Genomic DNA, 26479 nt, shown 5'->3' on the forward strand with positions numbered 1-26479 from the left:
GAGACACCTTCAGGTAGACCAGGTTGGTCAAAACCCCATCCAACCTGGCACTGAGCACTTCAGGGATGGGGCAGGAGATGCACAGTCTGTCCCAGCACTCAACAGGGGCTGGAAAACAAGGGATTTGGAAGCAGGAAGGTCACCATGTGGCTTTGGTGGGAGGGGATCTGTGAATGGAAGAAGCTGCTTTCCACCATTGACCTGAAGATCGACACCACCATCCCTGTCTGCAACAGGAACACTCTGACAGTCAGTCCTTTGCTAATGAAGGAAGCAAATGCCCCTTCTGTGTCCGTTTGTGAAAGCATAAATACACAAAACATAGAAAAACATCTACAAAGTAGTTCTGAGTCGGAGCTGGCACAAAGGAAGCACCAGTTTTGCAGCTCAGTGACGTAGGTCCTGTCCCCTGTGAACACGGTTACACAATGCACAACTCCAGGGGCTGCTCACAGCCTCCCCTGGGGATGCACCTGGATCATGTGGCTGTGCAAACACTGTCAGACCAAGCACGAACCCGGCCTGATCTGCACTGAGAGGGAAGCCAGACTCACACATGCCCAAATTCCACTTCTGCCCCCCAGAAAGGTCCTGCTCAATATTGCAAGAGCACATTCAAAGGTCATTTCAGGAACGCTGCCCTCTCTACTTGCAAGGAGGCCGGTTACAAGGCAGCATCCCCTTTCCACAAGGCAGTCCTATCCCTTAGGCTACTGGTCTAGACACAAACTAAATTCACTCCAACCTTTCCATTTACCCAAACCCACTGTTTTTACAGAACAACCCAAGAGAAGCATTGCATAGATCTGTATCTCACGTCTTCCCACGCCCAGCAAACAGCAAGAAGTTCAAGTTTTGCACAGTACATTACAAAAGGCATCACTTTTAAACCACAAAAATAAAAAAATGAAGTGCCACCATGGTGTAAAACCTGCAATGAGTGAGGCAGTGAGTGTACAGTGCTCGGCAGCTCTGGGGATGGCTGCCCATAGTGTACTGATGGATTTGCTAATCAAATCTCCTCTCCCAGTAAGAGGAACTTGCATAATGAGGGAAGCTGCTCCTGAACAGAGTGGTTCTGTGTGCCACAGGAAGGAGGAGGGCACTGCCAGGGCTGTCTGCTTTGCATGCAGCAGTTCAAGGGCCAGCTGACCCCTTTGCAATGCAGACTGCAGGACAGCAGTGCTCCTCCCAGGCTTGGGAAGTCCCAACAGGAGTTTTGCTACAGTTGGCTTTACAATTGAGATATTCAATACAGTTGGCCCAGATCCTCTGGTGGTTGAAACCCCACATGCTCCATTGGAGTTACCAGTGATTACTTCCACGAGTGGAGAACGTGGTACTGGCTTGTCACAGACACAGAATAAAGCTACAGTAGCCCTTTCTTTAAATAAAATTAAATAACTGCACGTGGCACCAGCGCACAACTTTAAATGTGCTTCTGCCGTTAAGAAAATAGCAAAGAACACCAGTGGTTAATTAAATTATTTATCTTAAAAAAAAAAAAATTAAAATATTACTGTTGATTTAAAAACCCCTTGGGAGACTGCATAACATCTTCTTGTGGTATTTCTGAGGCTGAGAAAGTCACTTGCACGTGGACAGCCCTATATATCCTCTTCAGCTGGCAGTGGAGGCTTGTGCTCCTGGAGGTCACTGGTGCCATTTTCGGATGCATCCGAGCTGCCTGGAGCTGACTCTGGCGGTGGGGGTTTGTAGAGTAAACAGGCTACTATAAAGAAGGTTGTCCCGAGCACCTGCAGCCATGGAGACACCCTGTTACTCTCTGCTCTCTCCCAAAACCAGGTGCCCACCCCACATCTCCAGTGAGCTTTGCTGACCAAGCTTTGGGGAGGAGGGGATGTTGGCCAGCCTGGGCAGCAGAGCCGCACACAGAGTCAGATGGGGTCAAAAATCTGAATTTAGCCAGCCCCATAGCAATGGGAATTTGGAAAAGTTCAGCCTCACACAGACACCCGGAGCACAGTGCTGCATGAGCTAACACTGCCTCAGCCTTTTGCTGGAAGGCTTTTGAAAACCTCTTTATCACAGCAGCTGCTAAACACTACTATCTAAGGCAAGTGCTTGTTTGGGAGCAGTTAAAATGATGTTTTTCTGCTAATAAATAAAACCCACAGCTCTAAGCTCTCTTATTTTCTAGCAGTGGGGAATGGTTATTTACAGCCTGCCCACAAAGCCATCCCTCACTCTCACTAACACACTGCACTTAGATATTTAACTCCATTTCTAGCAAAAATCATTTTGGCTGCTGTTGGGAGGAGGTATTTCATATGGTGCAATAGAAGCTGTAAGCCCAGCAAATAATGGGAATTTAACAGAATGATGGTGTCTGGAGCACCATTACCTGATGAGAGGCAAACAGGGCTTTTGCCTTCCCTGAGAAATTTATTGTGTGAAAATTTAATTTAGTCTGGGGGTGGGCCAGATCAGGAAAACCCAATTTAGCAAAATTTCTTCCCAGAGCAAAACATCACATCCTAAAGACCTGGTTGCTTTATCAGGGAGTTAAGCAGCAGCATCACCTTGTAGACCAGTCCAGCGACGAGGGTGTATCGGCTCATGGCTGAGTTCTGGTACACGTAGCAGGAACCCTGCTCACCACACTGGTCCTGCCAGAGCAGGCAGGATTTATCAATCATGGATCCAAAGGCGATGGGGCCAGGGATGCCTCCTGTGGGCAGAGAGAGGGGACCTTCAGTATGGGCAGCACCAAGCCTTGCAAGACTTTGACTTGCACCAGCCTTGCAAGTCACAAGGTGCTTGCGGAAAAGCACCAGGCTCTGCTGATACCACGATTAAGAGAACTCGTCCTGCAGAATCCAGAGCCACCAGGTATCAAAAATACACTGAATTTCAAGATCTGAGAATCCAGCAGGTCTTTTGGCCGTCCTAACCTGCATGTTGCACAAGAGCCAAAAGACACTCACAGGAGCTTCAACACCTCTGCTCCTTTTCCTTAAAATAAGGGCACATTGGGAGGACATTGAACCTCTGTGACTGTTACAGAACCCTCCATTCACTTTGCAAATCACATGCAAAGGGAATTAGGCTGTCCTGGATGACAGCAAACAAAAGAAAGCATCCTCCTTTCAGCAGTGTGTGACCTACTCCCTTCTTTTCCAACACAGTGTGTTTTATTCTTGGGTGACAGCTTGGCACATGCCTCCCAGAACCACCAGACCATTCTGGTGCGCAAACTCCCTCTGCTCCGTACCTAGTGTTCGTACCACAATCCACTGGATCCCGAGTGCAAAGGACCTTTGTCTGTCGGAGACACACCTGGGGGAAAAAGGGGTTTGTTTAAAAATGCTGCCGGGCTGCACCTCCCTGCCTCACAACTCCAAATCCTTGAGTCCAGCACATCTGGGACCTCCATCGCCTCTGAAGATTTAGGATCACCCCAGTGCAATGTCCCCCCACCACTGCAGTAAATGTCTGTATCCCACGTCAGAGGATAAAGCTTCCAATGCTGAAATTTGCTTTCCTAGCTAGACTGGGATGGGAATTAGTCCTGATGTCTCTAGGCTACCACTAACTCACTGGTTCCAATCACACCTTTCCCACACTTGATCCAGCAGGATAAATCAGAGGAGGATATTGAGGCTTCTTGCAGCACTGGCAGAGGAGGAGGCCATCCTGTGCTTACCTCAGAGTGGCAGTCAGGGCAGGAATGCTGCTCAGGAAGGTGAAGAGGATGACCACGAACATGAAGCACAGGAGCAAGGGCCTTTTTGCACAGGAGGAGGTGCATTTCCCTGGCTCTGCCTCGCTACGGCCAGACAGGAGGGCTTTGTCAACACAGCCACACTCGTGGTAGACCTGGGAAACAAAGGCTGGTGGGGGCTCTGCTGAGGAGAGCATGGTGACAGTCAAAGCTTTAAAAATAAAGAAATTAGGGGGACAGAAAGCAGCTGGTTAGAATCCCAGAATGAAGTGGAAATCAAGCTGCATTCTCAACACACCTCTGTTTCCAAACAGGTCCATTAAGTAAGGGAAATTAACTCTGCCAGGCAGCCCTTGAATGCTAAATATCATCTCTACCCTTCCTAAGCCTGTGCCTGCCTCCATGACCAACATGCTGGAAGGATGAGGAGGTGCATCATGTTCATTCAAGACCCAAAATTAGCACTAGGACAGAAATCAGGTGCTTACCAAGCTCCCTGCGTGCCTGGGTGATTTTCCACAGATTTCAGCACAGTTTGACCCAGAATGAGGCAAAGATGATTGGATACCACAGAAGCAAAGCAGGGTGACCTCAGGGTACCTTCTGCCTTCATCCCACGTGGTACCTGAGAGCATCCACCCTGCCCTGGATGATTTTACGCTGATTTGCAGCAAACCTTTCGCAGAGCCAGCCAAGTCACTCTGAAGATGTGCCACCACCCTGTTCATCCACAGTGCTTTCAGACCTACCTTCTTGCCATTCCTGACGTTCTCAGACACTGTCTTGCACCCAGCGTGGCAGGGGGAGTAGTACATGATGCCATCAGTGCCACAGACAGGGCTGTAGGTCTCCTGCAAACAGCCACACTGGGCATTGCAGGCTGCTGTCAGGTTGAGATGCCCACCTGGCAAAGCACTGAGGGAAACACAGGAGCAGTGGGTGAGCAGCACTTTACAGGAGGCAATGGGAAGAGGAAGGGACAGTGGGAGTTGTGATGGATCCCCAAGGAACATGAAGCCAGGCTTGGAAAGGCTTTCATCCCACCAAATTTTAACCATGCCCTGGAGCTGTCTCTTCCCACAGCCACCAAGGGAGTTTAAGTGACCGGATCTTAGGGTGACACTTCCATCTGGAGAAGAGATTCCCACTTTTGGTCCAGTTTATCCCACTGGATAGAGATGGGGGCTGCTGCAAAGGCAGCTGAAGAGTGGAGTACCTCCCATTCTGGTGCTGCTGATCTTCCCTCCCCTAGTACCTCAGGAGTCTCTTCCATAAACTTCATCTCAGTGCAAAACTTAGGACATCTATTGTCTGTGTCTCAACCTCAACATCTGCCTGTAGGACTGACCAGACACCAACTTTCACCCCCAACACATCCACACATGACTGCCACCAGCATTGTGTGTTTGGAGCTATCCTTTTATTCTGACCAGAGCCCCTTGGGACAGACAGAGTGGTTGTTGTTACCTTCCATTGTACATCTGGGTTACTCCTGCCATGGGCATGTTAGGGCAGTGGATAAAAAAAATGAATATGGCCAGCAGACTTGACACTGTGCAAAGCAAACACAACTTGATGATTCCTGAACAGCGCAGTTTAAATTTATTCACGAGGAATCCTCCCAGGAATGTGCCTCCCCCTCCGGCTGGCACGACAAGATAACCTGAAAAAGAAGGGAAAAAAACCCCCACAAGTGAGTTTAGAAATGTCAGCAAGGAGTTTCCAGGTTTGAATACATTAATTGCAGCGTGTTTTGCATATAGATGACCCCTTGTTTTCTGTGTAGCTTCTTGGTGGGAGTTCAGCAGATGCTGCTGTAGTAGGTGGTCCTCTGTAACAGCTCAGGTAATGGGGCATGAGCCTGGTGAGGCAGCTTTTCCTACCCAGAGATCTTAAAACTGCCTCTTTGAGGAGCACATCATGAGTGCTGATGCTTGTTGGACAACATTCCTTGGTCTGCATTACGGCATTTACATGAGGATCCTCCCAGTTTCTAGATGCTGACAAAGTACCTCCCTCAGCTCCAACATCTCTCATCACAGGAAATGTTTTGCCAGTGTTTCCTGGTGATGCACTAAGAGGAACTACAATTATTTTGCCTTCCTCTAGAGGGTAACAGATGGCTACAGAAGTGACACATTTTCTCCTCCTGATGTCAGTAGATGCAGCTCTGGAAATGCACTGGGTGTAGGTGTGCTGATAGGAAACGATCCTATCTAAGAGCTGAAGAGGATAGCCAGTCCATAATTAAACTGTAAAGCATTTGCCCCCACTCTAAATGAGCTAAAAGTGCTCTTCTATTTGTTGGCAAAATTGGAAAACATTGTAAAACCATGGTTTCCTTACCAAAAAAGGTGGCAGCTTCAGAGGCACTTAAACTAAACTGAGACTCCAGGAATTTGGGTCCAAACGTGGACATCCCAGCAATCAGGGTTGCTTCAGTTGCTCCTGCTAAGCAGAGGAAGATGAAGGTGGGGTTCTTCAGAAGCAGCAGGACTGATCTGGGAAAGATAAATATATTGGAACTGAATTACTGATTTCGGGCACATTTTGATTTGTCCCCCTGTCTTCAAAGTCAGAAGGATCACATGTAAGACGAGGCAGCATCCCATCATCCTGCAACTCTTTGAAAGGAAAAATACCAAAAGGCAGCTAATTGGGAAAGAGCTTTTCCAGTCAATGACAGGAAGAGTGTATGTGTGTGGGGTGATGTAATTCACACTAAGGGCACCCACGGCTTCTGCACGGATGATTACAGCAGTAATTTTCCAACATTTAGGGTCAGGCTGAGTATTTCCTCTTCTGAAATGGGGCAATACTGAAAGGACATTACTCCTCACCAAATCTCCATCATTTCAAGGTTTTATTAGTCCCTGTTGGAAGATATCTCGGGACTCCTGACTCAACAAAGAGCAAAGCTGTGCTGCATCCTCACACACACACACACACACACACACACACACACGTTACTCGTGCCCCCACGCTCTCAGAACAATAACAACCACTGATAACCCTGGATGTTTTGTAACTCAGGGGAAATACCAAGCAAGCCTTTCTATATGGAAGAAACACCTCCAAGACACCTGAGAAGCAGAAAGCAATCTTTCTGCCACTATCTAAGCATGGCTTTACTTGAAGCTTAATGTATAAATTGAGTAACTCCATTTTATTTCGACCCACTGGGATTTAGGAGAGAGCTGCAAATATGCCTGAAAAATTGCCATGTGTCATTTGTATGCAGATCCAGCAACAATTCCATCCCTGAGATGCAGAAAGGCCCTCAGGCACAGGGAATGGTCTCAATTATCTCTCACTATCTCGGATATTGGACTAAGAGGACTGATCTGTAACGAGCTTCAAATTCTGCCCCATGACTTTCGCCAAGCCAAGCCCAGATTTGTGCCATGGGTTATCCCGTTCCTGGGATGGGCACAAATCCTGCAACAGGGACACCAAGGGATGCTCACTGAGCAGAAAAGCACAGCCATCACCTCCTGCTCTGGTGGAAATGTGAGATCAGAGCAAAGCTGCCTTGGTACAAGTGAGTGAGAGATGTCCTCAGAGTCAGAGTCAGATTTATGCAACTTTACTCACATGAAGTGGAGAATTTCATTACATCAAAAGAACAAAGGAGCTTAAAGACAGAAATACCACACATTCCTACACTTTGATTACAGGAGGCCTTTACACTGCCTAGCTCTGGGGATTAGTTTAATGTACTATTTTATTTTCCAGATCTTTTTGACTGTGCTTAATTTGGAAGCACAACGCCTAATATTTTAGTCAGAAAATGCTTGCAGATCTTGTGGTTGAGGCAGAAAACAGACAATGCCTTCACCTTTTTACAGAGAAGAGCTGCTCCCTGGCACTAGTGTGACTTTGTGCCCTTTGCCCAAAGGTTACAGGCTGGACTTGCAAGTAGGAAAATGCAAAGGAACTCCTTTCAGCACTAAGAATAAGGACTTACTCACTTCACTTAATCTGTCTGAAGACAGAAGATGTAATTGTGAGGAGCTATGGCACATAAAACCTCGCCAAAGACAACACAAACCTTTTTATCACATCAGTAGGACTTTAAACACACCAGAAATAACCTAACTCTTGAACAGCCTCGGTAGTGCTCAGTTCTTGCAGCCAAAGGGATTTCAGGAGGCCCAGCACTGCACAGAGAAGAATCCCACTGCCTAAAAAAGCTGACCCTCCAAGTCTTCACTGATATGGGCACATATAGGAACTCTTTCATCACATAATGGTTCTCTGGGTAGGCTGGGACCACTGTATGATCAGAGCCTGCTCCACTGGCAAGCCCAGGACACCCCAGACTGTACCAGAGTACAGACACAAGCTAATGAATCATTAATAAATGGACATTTATACAATTTTACAGCACAGGAATGGGGGCTTTTCCAGCACAAAGGGACACCCACTGTCACCACCACCAAGGGAATGGGGGGCAGCATGTGCATCCCACAGGAACATAAACCAACCTCCCTTCCCAAAGCAGGGAAGCTGCAGAAAAGCCACAAAATGAAACTAAGTCCCACTCTGCACCTAATCCAAGAGTGATCAGTGAAATATTGACCACAGCTTCTCGTGCTGTAGATCAGGGCTTGCCAGGCCAGGGATTGATCCTCACAAATGCTTCCTCTGAAGCTTCCTGGGATAAAGCTTCCTCTCCCGGTACAGCTCTACATGCCAGCTCTGCATGCCCTTCCTTTGAGTGCCTCTGCTCTGACAGGAGGGGTCACCCCATGAGAGCAATCATATGGAACCAGAGAAAGGAAAATGCTGTTTTATCAGGCCTTTTCAACCCAAGAGTTAAGACAGAAGTCTCTCCAGGGTAGACGATTAAGCTGTATGGGCTGCATTCCTGTAAGCTCCTGCTCTCAGGCAGCCCTGTGAATATGGCAATTCATTAACCTCACTTAGAAAGGACCTGATGGCATGGAAAAGTATTTTATTTCATCGGTATTTCTGCTTATCTTTGTGAGACTGTTACTGTCTGTACTGTGAGAAAATGTGCACACGATCCCTGACTGAAACAAAAGGAACAGTGAGTGTCCTTTGGCCTCACCCTCCAGCCTGGACCACATGTCCCCAAGAGCTGCCTGCACAGATGGGATCTCCACTTTAATGCAAGCTTCCAGAGTAGAAAGCCCTGAAGGCACTTCCCTTTTATTAATCAAAACCAGGGACCACAAAAGTCTGTTGGGTTCTTGCTTTTAAACAAAAACCACACTGAGGTCTGGGCTGGTCTGGATCATCTGACAGAAGATAGTTATTTGTTATTCAGGAACGAGGTGGGAAAGAAGATGCTCCTGGAGGAGGATTGTCTCTGTTCCTGCTGTCAGACAGCACAAGCAGTGGGAGCTTTGCTCCAGACAAGCAAGAGAAACATCAGCCACTGGATTTCATCCCTCTCTGCTGCCCCGTTTGTGTTTGTTTTAGTCACAGCCATATCGTTATTTAAATGCAGGTTTTGAATTCAATTTCCGTGTGGAGAACAAGCCATGACCTCGGAAAATGGCACCCAGTCAAGAATGCCATTTAATAACAGCACTGAAATCTGTTCAATGTAATATTCTTCAAAAAACTGCCTTAACCCCTGGTAAACTTCCTATGAAGTCTCCAAGAATTTCAGATGGGTGTGAGTCGTTGTGTTGACACAACACAGCTCGACCAGTGCTGAAAATTCCTGTTCTGAGCACCTGCTTCCATCCTCCTCTGCCAGCACAACAGAGACCACAACTAAAGTTCAGAAATAATTGTTGGCAGCAGCCTAGGGTTTGGCAAAATCATCTGCCTTTGCAGGGAGCAGCCGTCACACATGGATAAAATCTCCTCCCTAAAAACGGTCCTGGGAGAAATAATAAAAAAAAATAAGGAAGATCCCCTTATTGACTGCAAGCTCCAAAAGGAATTAATACCCAGGTACCTCTGCAACATCCAGAGCCTCCATGCCAGCTAACCCCAAGCAATAAATAAAGCAGCACCTCTCCCCCCTGCCCTCCATTTAAATACAACTCAACACAACAACAAAAAAAATCGTAAAATATTTCAAAAATCCATAACAAAAATATGTGGTTAAAAGATCACATTTTATTTTGGCCGCTGCTTTGTTCCCATCACAGAGCCAAGCAGCAGCTCAGGATTAAGCAAGTTGCTGTGTCACTGCCTTGCTGGAGAGATAAGAAGGTAGTAACACACAAAAGGTGGCTGGAAGATGTGAAGGCAAAAGAAAACACCCAGGAAACTAAGAATAAAAGAGAAAAGGAACTGGAAGTTACAGTGTGGTAGATCTTGTTCCCTGGATTTGGAACGGAGCTGGGAGAATCATAGGGCCTGTTTCATCTTGTTCCTCATTAAAAATGACAAAACAGGGATCTAACACAAGTGAAAATAGAGGAAAGGAAAAAAGCCCCGAGGGGCTGGGGAGGAGGAGCCGTTGGAAAGCACGAAACTGGGCCAGGTGAGGCCAGGCAGAAGCAGACAGGCAGAAATAATGCTGCTGGGCACAGGGAGGGAGCTGGCAATGCCAGGGCACCTCCCATCACCTAAAGCTTGGCATCAAGCCACTCCTGGTGAAACTCAGCGTGTGGCACAGGACTGCAGGTGGACATGAGCTTCTGAAAACCCAGATGAGACCAGCCACTTGTCCCCTGCTCCCACATGTGATCCCCAGCACCAGTTCTAGCTCAGCCTCTTTGCCAAGAGCTCCCAGACCTTTGTAAGACCAGGCACTTTCACACATCCTCTGCAAGAAAGTGTCATTGCTTGAAGATGGGCAAAACCTTTGAGCTGGCAGGGCTGAAAGGAAGCTCAGCTTGGGCTCATTACTCTCTCCCCTCTGGAGAGGGCTCCCTAACTTCTGCGTGGGGTGGTTTTCTCACCGAGGCAGATCTTTCACTGTTTTCCCAAAGTCCGGATCCGACGCTTTTTTGTGGCTCCCATCCTTTAGCTGATGAGCCTCTGACACCCTCATAACGATGTAGCGCTGGGATCCTGAAAATGAGAGGCAAACAGGATCGAGGAGCATGTCAGACACGGGATGTGGATGCTACTGAAGCAGTGGATTTGCAGGGGGAAAACGCAACGTGACATCCTCCCTCCGCCAACAGCTGCAAGCGAGAAGCCGTAACAGCGGCAGATGGAAAGCCAAGGGGGTGAAATCCATTTAGGAATTACACGGGAAGCTGTTCCTTTGCCCCCGAGTCCCCAGCTACACCCGCGCATGAGGATGCCAGCCCCAGGGCGAGCGGGAGCACCGCGCAGCCCCAGCCCCAATTGCCGAGCCAGTACCTGGGAGGCGCTGGGGGTAGCCCAGGATGGGGATGGAGATGAGCAGGGAGGCAGCTCCGGCCCCCAGGAAGCCGATCCACCATGCCCCCACCCACAGCGTGTTCTCAGGGGCGATGTCGATCCTGCAAGGAGCGAAGGCAAAGGGACACAAGGCAGAGAGGCGGTGGTTGGAGACGGAGCGGGGCAGCTCCGCATGCCTCTGGCTGAGGCTGGAGGGGCCAGGGGACACACGGCGGGGGTGACAGCGAAGGAAACGGAGTGATCTGATGGGCATGCCACGTCCACCATCCCTCCTGCCACAGCACAGCACTGCCTTCCTCACCAGAGAGCACAACACTTCACAAGCCCAGGAAATCACACCATTTCATTCTCATTTAATCTCTGGCTTGCACATTCACTTCACCCCTTTTCGGTCGTGCTTTGAGGGTTGCCAAGATCCTTGTTCCAGCCCAGAAACACCCTTTGCAAGAAAACTGGTGGAAATAACCCATTTCTTCCCCTGGAAACCCATTCCCCATTTTTAATCCATTCATCTGGTCTAGTAAAAGGTGTCCCTGCCTCTGGCAGAGGGGTTGGAACTAGATGATCAGTAAGGTCCCTTCCAACCCAAAGCATTCTATGATTCTATGATCTACCAAAGAGCCTGTAAGGAATCAAGAATAAATGACAAATGCTACAAAGCAAGGAGGGACTAAGCATCCTGGTGGGATGACTGGGAGGTCGAGCAGCACTGCTGGGAGCACTGCCTCATCAGGGAACTCATTCAAAAAATTCACCTGCTGCTCGTAGCCTCATTAACACAGGCAGTGCAGCGTGAGGAAGGATTTAAGCTGACAGGTTTGTCAGCAATTTCCCTCCAGCAGCAGCACTAATGCTAACCACCCTTCCAGCCTCCCCCGCCCTGCAGACACACCACCCAACACCCCAGGCACATTTCCACCCAGCCACCAGCTCATTGCTCCAGATCATTGTTATTATTTTTTCTACCCCAAAGGAAACACAGAGCAGAAAGGGAAAGGAACGAGATTTTTTTTTTAACGACTTACTCTCTGCCAATTTCAGTATAAATATTTAGAAACATTCCTCCTACCAGATAACCCGCTGCAGGCCCAAGGATTGCAGCAGTGTAGAAAACAGCTGAAAGGGAAAATAAGGCGTGTTAGACAACCAGCAGCACGTCAGCCAGGGATCCCCATCTCGATTCCCTCCTGGATGCAGGATGCTCAGCCTCTGGCTGCCTCACATCCTGTCCCCTAAACCACCAAGGCACAAATCCAGATTGTTCCAACAAGTTTTCCTCTCACGCCTGTGTTCCAGGGAAGCTTTTGCATCCAGCCTGGGAAGTTTTATAGTATGGGGCAGGCAAAATCGGTTCAGTAGAAAACCGTATTCAGCAAGGATGCAGCTGATCCCACTGCCACATCCTGACTGCCACAGCAATGAGCAGCAGCATTCTCTCCCCACAGACATCACGCAATGTCTACACTAAACACAGCACCCCGGCACTTATTTCAGTTTGCAGTTCAAACCACAACACACGGAAAGATCATCAACTTGCTGATGATCTCCTTGTGACCTCCTTCCCACACTTCACAGCCTTCTGATACAGCGTGCGCAGACTGAAACATCTTGAAATTGCTAAAAGATCACCCTTTTGTCACTTTCACCAATAGGACTGTAAGTGTTTGGCAGCTGCTGAGTGACCAGTGATCCAGAGGAGTGAGGTGAGCATCTTCTCTTGGCTGTGCTTTGCACCAGCAGTAGCTGAGCAGCCCAGAGACCATCCCTGCTGTGCTGAGGCCTACAGGGGTGATGATATAAAGATTTAGATTAAATATAAATGATGGTGATAAAACACTGGCACAGGCTGCCCGAACAGGTGGTGGATGTTCCATCCCTTGAAACATTCAAGGTCAGACTGGACAGGGCTCTGAGCTACCTGATCGAGTTGAAGGTGTCCCTTCTCATTGGACTAGATGACCTTTAAAGGTCCTTTTGCACCCAAATCATGCTGTGATTCTATGTCTCCTTGCACGGATGGGGTATGGCCTCATGGCTGTCTGCCAGAGATGCTAATGCCACACGGGCTGGCCCCATGCCAGGAGCAGGAGGCACTCCCCATCTTCAAGGCATGAGCTGCAGGAGGAAAAACACCCAACCGAGCTCACAGTTTTCCTCCTGGTAAATACTTAAAACCTCCCCAACAGCGGCCACTTCCCTCTGATTTCCCCCTCGTCCCTCAACAAGACCAAAAGGCTGAGCAGTGTTGGGAGAGGTGCTCCCAGTGTGGGCTGGACAAGGCAGAGGGACCATCATCTGTCCCTGCCATCACCCTGCCCATGGGTTGGAGCTCTCCTTCAGCCCCACTCACCAATGTACACAGGGGAATAGTTGGTCTTGACGTTTTCATCTAAGTAGGTGACGCCGAGCGTGTAGAGCGGCGTGGCTCCCATCCCGTGCAGGAACTGCCCCAGCATGAAGACAAACCTGTAGCCAGAGAGGCTGGAGGCAGCCTGGGAGCAGGGCAGGCTCTGGTTGCCCCCGCAGATGCCCACCTCGGCTGCCGAGCGCGCCTCGTACTGTCCCGTGGTGAAGTGGGGCAGGGCGAAGAGCAGGGAGCCCAAGCCCATGACCAGCACCCCCCAGCCCAGCCAGCGGGGCTTGTGGCCATTTCCCCCAAAGTAGCTGACGAAGGTCAGGCAGACGCAGGCCGCGATGTCGTAGGAGCTGGCGATCAGCCCGCTCTGGTAACTGCGCAGGTCGAAGCGGCGCTCGATGGAGGTGATGACGGTGTTGATGAAGCCGTTCACGGTCATGCCCTGCAGGAAGGAGGCCACGCAGAGGAAGAACAAGACCCCTTTGGATGTGTTGCAGAGCTGCAAGCAGCCGGGGGTGAAGCCCCCCCAGCCGCAGGCCAATTCCTCCCCATCAGCAGACACGTATTTAATCCCTTCTTCGAGCGGCGTCTCCTCCTCTGCCGGGGTGGGGGTGCAGAGGGGCTCGGCACAGGAGTCGGAGGGGCTGGGAGCGCCCGAGGATGCGATGCCATTGCTCAGGGGGGTGCTGCAGCCATCCCTCCCACTCACCGCACCCAAGGTCTGGCCGGCCTCACCGGGACGAGAGGATGGGCAGGAGAAGTCGAGGGGCTGAGTGAAACAAAAGCCATTTTCTCTGGTGGAGTTCTGGGGCATTGCCATGAACGGGAATGCAGAGTCCAGTGGCAGACTGAGGTGGGCTGATGGCCAGGGTGGCTTTGTGGGGCAGCGAGGACCAGCCCCTCCAGGAGATGCAATTTTCAGTGCTTACTTCAGTAGGGAGACAGTGAAGGTCTGAGCCAAGACCATTCTGATCTGTGCAAAGAGAATTTTACATGCCTTTATATAAAACCATGCTCAAACCCCTCAAATACTGTTCCTTTTTTCTTTCTTTTCCTTTTTTCCAAGAAGTATAAGCATTTCACTGTGCAGTTCACCTGGTCATGTGCCCTCCACCATGGGATGTGTTGGTACCTCAGGTGTCAGGGCATCACTAACATTACAGAAAAGAATGAAACATTCAAGAGCATTAAAAGAAAAGCACCTCTAAGGCAGCTTCCCCACCAACTGAAGCCCCTCATCCCTCCTCTAATGAAGAGCTGGTTAGACCCCCACAACCCCCATCCCTCTCCTTCCCCCTGCAGAGAACAGCCCACACAGCTACAAGTTTCCCACTGCAGAAGTCCTTTGGTCTCTCTTTCACACTCTGCCAGTAACAGTTTATAATTATCCTGAAAAGTTTCCACAGTCAGATTGATTTTATTCCAAGCCCTCAGATCTGTTTACAGCTATTCAGTAAAATCCTTTCTATAACTAATTAGACTACATGCCATTACAGAGCAGGCTGGAGGGCAGAGGCAGCTGACTCTAACCTGATTACTGATGCAGACTGCCTTCTTTCACCCTGTTCCTGTGCATTGCAGCACCTGACCGTGCCAGCAACCAAGAGTACTTTTCCTTAAATGCCTTGGCTGAACTATAAATGATGAAAATAATAAGGTTCTCCCTTGAATGCTGGTCTTAAATATGCAACAAATGCTAGGCAAAAACTGTTTTATTAGAGAGCATCTTCAAAGCATCCTGCATTTCTCAATAATTTTGCCAATATCTGTTCAAGAGGATCCCATAAAAATGTTCCCCCTGAGATGCCAGCCTCATCAGCATGGAAGAGGGAAAAAGGGTGGTTTTTTCCCTGATAAAATGAACGATATTCAGATGGCTGTAACCTGGGAATATTGCATCTTTGGTGAGGAATTTAATACTTATCTGTGTGTTGCTGGAAAAAAATGACTGACATTTGCTAGGTAGATGTGCTTCTCTGTACCAGCATGTCTTGCAGGAACTGGGGCAGGAGGACGTGGCAGAAGGTGATGCCCCAGAAGAGCAGAGGACAGCACACGTGTGCCACCAAATCTTAAACTTTCATGTCAGTAGTGCTACAACACGTCTGGTCCTTAAAGTAGGTTAAAAAAATGAGGTTCAACTTTCATTTGCGAATAATTTTATCTTAATTACCCTGTCTAGGGAGCAGAGTGCATGGACTATTTCCTATTTCAAGGTACAGATTCCAGCAGGGATTTGGTAACAGTGCAGGGCAAGTGGGCCTGGCGGGCAGAAGGGCACTGCTTTGCAGCTCCACGCTGGACTCCCCCAGGTAACTCCCACCTTAGCTGGCTGAGTACAGAGCAGATAACTTTGATGTGTAAAGTGCAAATTCAAAAACTGACTGCAGGGGTTGAAATTTTGCTGCAGAGACAGACTGTTGTAATGTGTTGGCACAAAAAAAATGATGCCTTGGTTCAGGGCTCTATTTTTTCCACTTTTTTTTGCCTCTCCAGTGTTCTTATGACTCTTGCAGCTCTAAATCTGTTTCTCATCTTTGGATGCAATATTGGGAGCAATAAATAAGCCTGCTTTAGCACTCTGTTAAAGTCAGGAGTGATTATTAGGTGCTGAATCAGGCTCTAAGGGGTGGAATGGTTCATGCTCATGTAAATCAAACGCCTCCTGCACAGCAGCCAGGACTGCAGCTGCACCCTCCTCCTATCAAACTTGTATCAGACTCGTGTCTGATGTTACACTTGATTGCACTTGTAAAGAAGGCTTCTTGGCTGGGGATTGATTTTGCTCTCACTGATTTCAGCAGACAGAAAAAGCACATTTCTGTTATTACCTGATGCAACCAGGAGCCGGGAGCTCCCAAACTGGCCCAGTTCACCCTGGAGGAAACACTCCTTATCAGAAAGGGGATCTCTCCTTCGATACTTCATGAATTTATATTGATACTTTGGTATTTCATGAGTCAGGAAAGAGATTACAGCTCTTCATCACAGGTTTCATTTCCTTGGTGGCAGCAGTCTGGGCCACCAGACCCAGGTGCCCACATCATCCCCCCCTCAACTTCAGCCCCTCTCAGTGTGAGTTACCAGCAAACAGGGTGAAACATTTCCAAGAAAGCAGCCAGACTCTCCTCCAGGCAGCAGATGTTTCCACCACCCAGAAGCCTTCTCAGCCCTAACACCCACCTCCTGTACACGTCCCAGTGGACCTGGGCTAATGACCCGTGCCCAGGTGCCGTGGGCAGGGAGCCCACTCCTGCTCTGTGCTGTCCACCAAGCTGCTTGGCATCCCTTAAAGTATTTATAAACTGCCTGTGACACGTTCACTGTGGGCATCAGCTTTCACAGGAGCCATATGCCGCTTTAGAGGACAAAATATAATCTTCAGGGGAAAAAACCCAAGCAACTTCACGCAATTCCTAATCATTCATATTCTACCGAGCCATCCATTTATTGCCTCCCATTCATCTCTGTTTTTAATGACTCAGCTGGTGATTTCTTGCTTACACTGAACCAGTCCCAATGCTATTATCTCTCTGCCATAGATTTCCTCATTTTGCTGCAAGATTTCTACATTTTTTTCCCACTGTACAGCTGGTTCCAGAGTGCCAACATTATCGAGTCAACACAGCAGAAGTAGCAAGGCAGTGAAAGCATATGATTTGTATTTCCTGATGAAATCTGTAAAGACTCCCACCCCCCATAACATTTAGCATTAAATCAATAGTAAAACTTACAAGCTTTTCATCAGGTGATCATTTAAAAAGTCACAGGACCAATTAAAAACATTTTGTGTTTCTGCCAAGGACTGTGATGAGATTAATGCTGCAAATTAACTCATAACTGACATGCAAAATAATCCCATTTGCTGAAACATGCCCAATAATAGTTAATCTTCCCCTTCACATTACAGTTTTTGACTTTTATATGGTGTCATTGTTGCAAATAACATCTATACATAATTTCTGCTTTCCATAGCTGAGCACCGTTTATGAGTAGACTTGGCATTTTTTTTTTAATTCTATTGCACACATGGAGATATTGCCTAAGGAACAGAGATAGGGGATTAAAAATGATCAGGAATCGTATTGCAAACACGGGAGGAGCAGCTCCAGGCAATGCTCAGTGGCTGTGATGGATCTCCTTTATTTTCCTCTGGGTCTCCTCTATTTTTATTTTCCTCGATGTGTGAGTGAGCCTGGCCTTACTGAACATGTACTTAGAATCTGGGAAAGTCCACATCCAAGTACCAAGCTCATGTTACTGCAGAAAGGGACAAATGCATCTGGGTTTGTGCATTTAACTTCTCTTGGTAACACACACTGAGTTTTCCTTGGAGAATTTGGCTTCAGAGGATTAGCAGCATTACTTCTATCATGGCTGATAAACACCATATGGACCAAGCACTGGCTGCTTTAGGAGTGGGGAAGCCTCCCAGAAGTGAGATAAATCCACATCCCAGTCCTGTGAACAGGGCTTGTCCTTAGGGCACTGGTTCAGTCCAAGGGAGATAAGATAAAAGCAAGCATGGGATGAGTGAGTTGTTCCTGTGTAACACTGAACTGTTTTCCTGGCAGCTGAGGAACTTCACCCAGGTCACACCAAGTGTGAACCTCCCATTTTTTAGCCCACTTTTAAAGAGCATCCCTTTGGATCAGCAATACAGAGGATGCTGCTGTTGTGGGATTGGCACCAGGACCAGACTGGAGCCTTCGGTAAGCAATTCCTGTGGGAACAGCGTGGTCCTGAACACATGGAAAAGTTTCAGGAATGAGAAACACACCCAGAGAGCAGCCAGCTGACTGTGTACCCAATGCTGTGCTCACCATCAGTGCTGCAGGGACAGAGGATGAGGGAGGAAGTTCCTAAGAATGGGGGACAGTAGGAATATCCTGACCCACCCCTCATGTCAGAGACCTGCTTTTACATAATTAGCCCTACTGAGTCTGAAGCATGGAAGAGAGCAGCAGAAACTGGCTTTGAATTATCACACGAACAAAGACATATTTATAATTAAATAAATTCCAAATAGTAGAGCTTAGCACTCACAAACCCTTTGTATGTTTTCCAAGTGCTTTCCATTTGCCGGGAAATTATTGTGATAATATGCAAGAAATCAGGAAGGTGGCTTGGATAATTTTCAATTAGCTGCTTGAAAATGCTTTGAAGATAAATCTAGCCAGATTTTCTGAGTCTATTTACTTGTTCCAGCTTATCTGTGTAAATACAATTGGCTGCAGCTGCCTCAGACCATCTTTAAAAACTTGCAGTGCCAACGTACGGAGCAGATTTAACCCAGACACTGCTTTTTGCTATAGCAAAGATTAACCAGACAAAAAGGTCTTTTATGCTATAATTCCTAACTCCCCCTCCCTAATGTCACTCTTGTTTTAATGTCTTTTTCCTACCTGTGCATTTGGCCAGTGCTGGGAGGTTTCCACGCTGGCACAGCACTGTGCTCTCCATCACTGTCACTGCCCATGGAGCTGGGCGTTTCCAGATACACCACCAGCATTTTCCCAACATCTAGCCCTGCATGGTGTTACTTTCCATCATTTGGATTCTTACAACCCATTAGAGAATGTTCTGTACTCAGCACACTCTTCCTGCATGAGCTGCTGGTCAGCTCTTCCCAAGGATTACCACTTAGTTCCTACAGCTGTCCCTTCTTTGTTTCCAAGCAGAAGATGCAGACAGGCAAATCCTTTATGATGCAAGAAATTAAACAAAATGAGCAAAACCCAAATAAAGAATGTGAGACACGTGATTCTCTGGTGCTTCTAAAGATAGAAGCACTAAAAATGCAAAAAATGCAACATCCTGTGTTACACAACACAAGGATGCTGCGCTCAGAATAGATGTATTTGAATAATGTTGACATCTACCATGGTTTACAGGGACTTACACTTTTTTATCCTCATGGTTTGATCAGTTTGGAAGTAAAAACAAAAGGGAAAACCAGATGGAATGTTACCATGAAACTACCTACAGCTCCACTTTCTCCTGAGACACAATTGCCTTCCAACCCCTCTTCTCTGTACTGAGGGCACTTTCTGGGGAAAACCACATACCACAAGGTCATTTTGCTCTACCAGCCAAGGACAGACTTTAGCTTGAGCTTTCTATGACAAGTTCTCCAGCCCTGTGTTGGGGGGCTGGATGCCCACCCATTCATGTCCAACCAGACAACACAGAGCTCAGTGAGCACATTAGAAGAGCTAAAAACATCACAGAAAAAGATACTTTCTGATCATCAGCATCCCCTGCAACACTCACCTCTGGCAGGGAGCACAGGACAACACGAGATGAGCAGGTGGAAACACGGAGCCAGGTGGGAGCATGAGAGACACACAGGAAGGATTCAGCTGAGGAAAGGGTATTTCCCCACAAATCCACTTTTTTTTTCCAGATCAGCAAGTAACAGCTTTCCCAAACAGCCCTGGGAGCACGAGCTCACCGGTGCACACCGCTTAGCCTGGATCTTGTTTAACACCCAGCGATGCTCCCTAATCCTCTTAGGTATTAGTCTCGAGATTCCTGCCAAGCAGGGGAACAGCAGAGACTCCCAGACAGCACTTGAATGAACTCACTGCTTGAAATGTGCAATACTTCAAAATGCAGTAGAACTCCAGCTGTTCTGCTTTGGTTAACCTCAGATTAGCACCTTGGAGGTCACTGCAGCTTGCAAAATGCAAAATTAAATCACCTCCATTTCTGTGTCTCGAGTGACTCCCTAGGAAGCCATTCTGCACTAGGACTGCAATTTTTTGTCTCATAATGACTTGTTTAAAGCTAAGTACCTAATCTGAGTTAGATGTTCCTGTTGTGTCTCTGTTGCCCACTGCAAGGAGATAATCACATTCAGGTTACCTACAGCCCTCAAGTCACGGAATCACAGAACGGTTTGGGTTGGAAGGGACCTCAGAGACCATCCAGTTCCTGTCCATGAGCAGGGACACCTTCCACTATCCCAGGTGGCTCCAAGCCCCATCCAACCTGGCCTTGGACACTTCCAGGGATCCAGGGGCAGCCACAGCTTCTCTGGGCACCCTGTGCCAGGGCCTCCCCACCCTCACAGGGAAGAACTCTTCCTAATATCTAACCTAAAACTGCTTTCTTTCAGTTTGAAGTCACTCCTGCTTGTCCTATCACTCTATGCCCTTGTAAAAAGTCCTTCTCCAGCTTCCTTTAGGCAGTGGAAGGGGCTCTGAAGTCTCCCTGGAGCCGTATTTTCTCCAGGCTGAACAACCCCAGCTCTCAGAGCTTGTATTCTCAGCAGAAGTGCTCCACCCTCAGCCTTCTCCCCTGTCTCCACAAGAACTATTCTGTGTTGCTAAATCACCCATTATTGCAGATATGATCTGGAGAAGGAACAGGTACATAATCATATTTCTGTTGGATTAGCTGAGCATATTACCCCGAGCTTATTCTGGCCTCATGTTGGCTACCACAACAGAAACAATATTTGATCTAGCACAAAGCCAGATGGTGCAAAATTAACCCATTCAGCACAAATCTGATGTGGCACAGGGAATTTGGTCCAGCACTGGCACAGGCTCACATGGCTGTAGGATGTCTGATGTGGCATCTGCTGCCTCTAAGTTTCCTGATACCAAGTACTCCCCATTCATCCCCCAAAGATGAGCTAAATAGGCATCACACTTCATTTTATTTCATCCTTTTAGATAAACAGAATGTCAGCTTGCAGATAATTTGCATTTGCTCATGCAATACCCTAGATCCTGACAGGCTATGGCAATTTGGGGGATTTCTCAGAGGAGGGCAGATCCCCATTTGTGTAATCGAGAGGAAATGATGAACACTTTCAAAGGGATGACTTCTCTTCATTCTCTGACTCGAAACGCCAAACCACTACCACAACCAAAAATTAGAGCAGCTAAGAGATGAAGGGCAGGAACCGAGGCCCAAAGGGGAATTGGGGCAGAGCATGAGATCAGCACAGTGGCAGCGTGCAGGGCTGCTGACCACTGCCAGCAAGGACGGGTGGGAACAAGCCAACCTGGCATGCTGCTTTCCTTAGAAACCTCAGACTCATTCCAATGGCAACTCCTTGTGCTGTGAGTTCCAACAGAGGGTGCAGCAACATCTCACGTAGAAAGCACTGAAAATCTCAAGCATGGCCACAAAGCACAAGGGGTTGCAAATGGGCAGGTGCATCCTGGCTGTGCTGTTCGTGGCTGCTGGCTTCTCCCATGGCTGCCTGCCTCTAAATAAATAAATACAAATCCCCCCTGATCAGCAGAGGTGAGACTCCACTGACTCCTTTGAGAGGTGGAAAAACGCTAAGCCACATCCTTCAGCATTAAGAGGCCCCTCTGAGAACCCCAGTTCAGTACGAAACAGCAATTCCACACGCACACACACATCAATACCCACACTAAGGGACAGAGCAAGAGGTGTTCAGAGGTGAGTGCACAGTCCCTGCAAGCACCACAGGCTCTGCAGGCCACCCCTCTTGCAGGCTGGCACCTCCTCCATCTGACAGTGCTCAGCCAGGTCAGCAATTCATTCCAGCTGCCAGGGAGCAAATTGGTGCCAAATGGTGTTTCTTCCTGAGATAAAGGAACAAACAGGCATATAATGTTCCCGCTGTCAACCCAAAACATCTGCTGGGATTTGGAGGGGTTTGCTGTCCATGCGCCATGGGGAGACGCGCTCTGCCTTGCGCCTCCCGTTTCTCACGCATCAGGAATCACAGCCCCCAACAGCAGCTGCTGGAGGATGGATTTACTTGAAAATCTGGAAACTGCCTTCAAGGGATTCCCACTTCCACTCAGCAGCATAGTGTGGTTTCCATTTCTGGCTCAGGAACTTCTCTACTTCCCTTGGTAAGCACCTGCTCACATCCCACAGTCCCCACACCACGAGAAACGGACACAGCAGAATAACCTTGTCCTTGGTCATCGGCTCGAAGGAGGTCACTGAGGACTGAGTTTGACCCGTGTTCCTTAAGAAATTATGGTCTTCATCCTGCCACTGCTCCTTACCCAGGGTGATGTTTGTTCACACAAGGCATCCAAGCAGGGCTCGATCGCTCAAAGAAAGCAACACGGAGTTCGAGGGAACAAAAATTGGCTGGCTTGTGGTGGTAGGCAAGGAAGTCTTTTTACTGCCTCTTGAAAAAAGGCAGCATTTCAAAATTTAAATTATATAAAACCAAGAAAACTGGAGACAGGTAATCAGTGTATCACAGCCTGGTTACCTACTTTTCACTCCTTTTACTTCAGTTTCTCTGAATGAAGAAGCTCTTTTCAAGGTTTTCTGCCAAATAAGAGGAGAATATGCAACATTAAAAGGATCCCAGGTTAGCCAGGGTTATACGGGGACTCCAGAAAAGGCTGATTCTGCTATAACCAAGACCCACATCTGGCTCAAAGATCTAAATCCTCAGCAACTGAATTCACTCCAGCAATCCAAGGAGACCATAAAGTAGCTTGAAAGCACTGCAAGGAAATCCTTTTTTTTTGGGAATCCTTATGCTAACATAAAACTCCACGGCATCTGCCCTGCTCTGACTAGCTGAGATTCTGTTTCCTGCGGAGCTTTTAAAGCAAAAGAATATTGAATTAAATTTTCAAATCTGATTTGTTTGGAGTATGGCAAGCTAAAAAGATTGATGCAGTTTTTCAAGGAGAGGCTGTGTGAGAAAAAAAAGTCTAAAAGAGCTCAAGTCCTTCAGATATTTTGGGGACTTTTTATTAAACTCTAGAATCTAAACATTTTTTTTTATCTCTTAATGCTATCTAGAAAAATAAACTTCTATCACAGAGGATATCCCAAGCACTTGAATTGACAAATATGAAGCTATAGAAATGACAAAAAGTAGTTTTTCTTGGATTTTTTTTCAGCCAAAACATTACAAAATCAAAGTATTTTTCAGGAAAAAAAGTATTTGATCTTGCTTTCTCAACAGCTCCCTAACTCCTTCAGACCATCAGCCACAGTCAAACAAAGCTTGCCAGCATTTCATTTTTTTTCTTGAAGCAACCAAGCCAAGCTCTGGGAGTTCCAGTGACTGAAGATTATCAATGCCATATAGCAATATGCCATTAACAATAGCAATTCGATTCAGTTTCAGTGTAACTCTACAGACACCAATGAAACAGCACAAGAGAAGAAAGGGGACTTCACTGCTCCAGGAATTTCAAGAGCTGCTGGAAAGGCTCAGCACTTTGCTGAACGAGGTGAACCAGAATAAACAGAGTATTTCTCAGTGCTCAAGCTCATTTACAATCTAGAGGTGGAATGACACTATTTTTTAACAGCAACAGCATTGTAGAACCCCAGGTTTAGGGGTACTTCTGACTGAAGAGATATTTAAGGTTAGAACAACACTACTCTGCTAATATTAAACACTTCACTGCCTCATCACATGCTCTCCACTGTACTAGCGAGAGCTCTGACATAAAATGCACTGAAGTTAGTGGCCCTCTCCGAGTACTTTTCTACACTCACTTATCCCATCTACTGAAGTAGAATGGATGCTTCTGTTTGGGATTCATAAACCAGATGAAGTCTTTGACCTCTCTCAGAGCATTTTCTGAGCATTTTCCCCGGACTGTGCGTGCAGAAACTCTTTGTTCTCAAGTCCTGCCGTTCAGCATCCGCGCTCGCACGCCAGGAGGTCACTCAAGGCCAAGATGGAACAAAACTAATTCTGTGGCGGGGAAGTCTAGCAATAAATCAGTTTTGAAAAGGGAAAGGAGAGTGGCTGCAGGAGAGGAGATCCTGCAGCTAGAGAGGGCAGGGATAGCCGGGAACCTGCTGAGGGACAGGTGCAGGGAGAGCCAACGCTGCCACCGACCCTGCGGACAAAGCCCCCAATCCTGCCTGTGGCATGCCCTGGGCTGCCACAGCTCCCAAATTCTGCTTCTCTGCACAAGGATAAGCCCCTCACAGACCAAGACAATGCAGTTTTTAACTGTGCTGGGGAAGCACAGGACACCTCAGGGCGGCCAGAGAAATCCTGCACAATGCATTTCAGATCTGCTCACACCCATAACAGCCTGTGCATGGTTGATAACTCTCACACGTTGCCTTAACACAGTGACCTCAATTCATTAAGCACAAAGCCCAAAGGGGAAACACTTCCCCTGAAAATCATCTCACTAACCCACCAGCAACAAGCTGCCAGCTCTGTTCCGTGCGTGCAGAGTCTTGCAAAACTTTTCCACCATTCACTGAGATTCTGCAAGATACAAACATCCCAAGCTCTGAATAATCAACTTACAGGCAGCAGCTCAAGGAACCACGTGAGGAAGACAAAAAATCCAAATGGTAAAGCAGAGTGTATGGCAGTCCTGCATATGAGCACCTTCATTCAAGCAAAGGCAGAGTTCTGGGCTTGGTGCACTCAATTAAAATAAAGGAAAGCAAAACAAGTGCTCAGTGATGCTTTTTGGGGTGGACTGAGCAAAATGAGCAGCATAAAGCATAGCCATGATTCCCTGCTACCGCAGGGTGTAAAGCCCCAAATGGGAGGGCAGGATCCTCCCAAAGCACGCTCCGTGCTGAAAAGACACGCACGAAAAGAAGATTAAAACTGCCTGGAGGAGTTTGCAGTCGGAAATCATGAGGCACCGAGCAGCTGGATGCTGATCTCCCTAAGCCGGTGGGTATTTCTTTTGTTAGTGGCTGATCCCATCTTCCCCCTTGCCTGAAAATCCCTAATCTCTGTAAAGACTTGGAGCGAGTACTTGCTCAGGTAGCTCCTGGTTTCACTGGCCAAGAATATCCTACCCTCGCAGGACTCGCTGCTTCCCGGTCTCATCTCTCATCCCAGGGTCACACTTCATGTTTCTGCCACTGTCACTTAGCAGGTTTGCCCCACGGGCAGGACAACTTAAGGCAGTATCGGTGGAGTGGCCACTTCCCAGGGCTTCAGGTGGCACTTGTCACACCTGACCACGCTCATCACTCACCGCACGCCTCTGGTGCAGTCCTGGCGGGGCAGGTGGCTGTGATCTGTCCCCCCCAGCCCGCCCAGTGCACAGAGCTGCTGCTTCAGTTTCCAACCACTTTCGGCAGTTTGCAAGCCAGACCTCTTTGCATATAAATAGGCACATTTTTTTTCCCCCTTTTCATTATTTGAGTAACCTGCTCCCCCCGCAGTTTCATCCTTTCTCACGTTTACAAGCACTCTGGTACACTTTTTCTAAAGATCTCCTTTGTGTTCATTTCTGCCTCAAATGCTATTTTAATGTATGTTTTTACAACCAAGTGGCACTAAAGAAAGTAGGAACCCAGAAATATATATGGCAATAAAACGTTAATGCAACAAACTCATATAATTAAGGTCCACTTGTGCCTTTTAGGCTCTCAGAGCTGAAAAACATGGTTTTATTATAGCAGCTTTTGATTTGTATCATCTGAACAAATGGGTTATAAAAGTAATATAAGGCAAGCAACTAAAGTGCTCCAGTTTCACCCAGCATCCTGCCCACTACTAACTTCAGTTCTGCTCCTGTGAAACTGCGATTATTTTATCGTTAACGTAACATTTGTTTCTTGTTGTAAGGATCCTGCCATGCCATTTTAGTACCTTCCCTTACTTCCCGTCTTTTCTCAGCATCTTTTAAATTTTCCATAAGAAGACACAGTCACGCTACAAAGAAAACCCCAAACCGCAGTGATTCAGCCCGAACACAGTTGCAGGCAGCAACCCAGCCTTGCAGCATCCTCGGAGGCTATCGCAGAGCGGAAAACCTCAATGAGTTGGGCCATTTCGGTGACTTTGCCCCCTTGACATCCACCGGGCTGTTCCCGGTACGGACCCCGCGCTGTGGCCACCAGCCCACCGAGCGCAGAAAAAAGCCCCCGCAGCGGGGCTGAGCCCCAGCCGAGCCCCCCGTGAGCTCCTCATCCCCCGCGCCCATCCCCGCATCCTCGGAGCTCCCCCGCGGCCGCGCGGGCACCGCCCGGGCACGTCCTGGAGAGGCTCTCCCGGGCATCCCCGGGGCTCGCATCCCTCCCCGCACCGCCTGCCCGGCGCGGTGCCCGCTGCAGTGCCCCGTGCGATGCCCCGTGCCCGGTACCTGCAGCCGCCGCCGCTGCCCGCGCTCCGCCAGCCCCGCGCTGCCGAGCTGCGGCGGGGGCCGGGG

The 26479-nt window shown here is 48.1% G+C and overlaps 1 protein-coding gene across 2 annotated transcripts; it reads right to left on the bottom strand.

Annotated features, from left to right (window-relative positions):
- SLCO4A1 (solute carrier organic anion transporter family member 4A1) lies at window positions 1–26479 on the bottom strand. 2 transcript variants are annotated; one of them, XM_039563603.1, is made up of 12 exons: window positions 26414–26479; window positions 13356–14334; window positions 12031–12121; window positions 10985–11106; window positions 10576–10687; window positions 6032–6186; window positions 5153–5348; window positions 4435–4600; window positions 3668–3840; window positions 3236–3300; window positions 2544–2692; window positions 1–1757 (listed from the first exon to the last, which is right to left on the bottom strand). In XM_039563603.1, exons 2-12 carry the CDS (start codon window positions 14179–14181, stop codon window positions 1608–1610), a joined length of 2205 nt encoding a protein of 734 aa, XP_039419537.1. In that variant the 5' UTR covers window positions 14182–14334; window positions 26414–26479; the 3' UTR covers window positions 1–1607. The 2 variants fall into 2 exon arrangements, with proteins under 2 accessions (XP_039419537.1, XP_039419536.1); XM_039563602.1 differs by having other exon boundaries at window positions 4174–4600.

This window comes from Corvus cornix, chromosome 20, assembly GCF_000738735.6.
Source record: "Corvus cornix cornix isolate S_Up_H32 chromosome 20, ASM73873v5, whole genome shotgun sequence".
Taxonomy (NCBI): domain Eukaryota; kingdom Metazoa; phylum Chordata; class Aves; order Passeriformes; family Corvidae; genus Corvus; species Corvus cornix.

Coding starts and splice junctions, on each gene's coding strand:
- SLCO4A1 (XM_039563602.1), bottom strand. CDS start 14,181: ATGGCAATGCCCCAGAACTCCACCAGAGAAAATGGCTTTTGTTTCACT. Junction 11,107..12,030: donor TATACTGAAATTGGCAGAGA/GTAAGTCGTTAA, acceptor CGCTCCTTGCAG/GATCGACATCGCCCCTGAGA. Junction 1,758..2,543: donor TCGCTGGACTGGTCTACAAG/GTGATGCTGCTG, acceptor CCATGGCTGCAG/GTGCTCGGGACAACCTTCTT.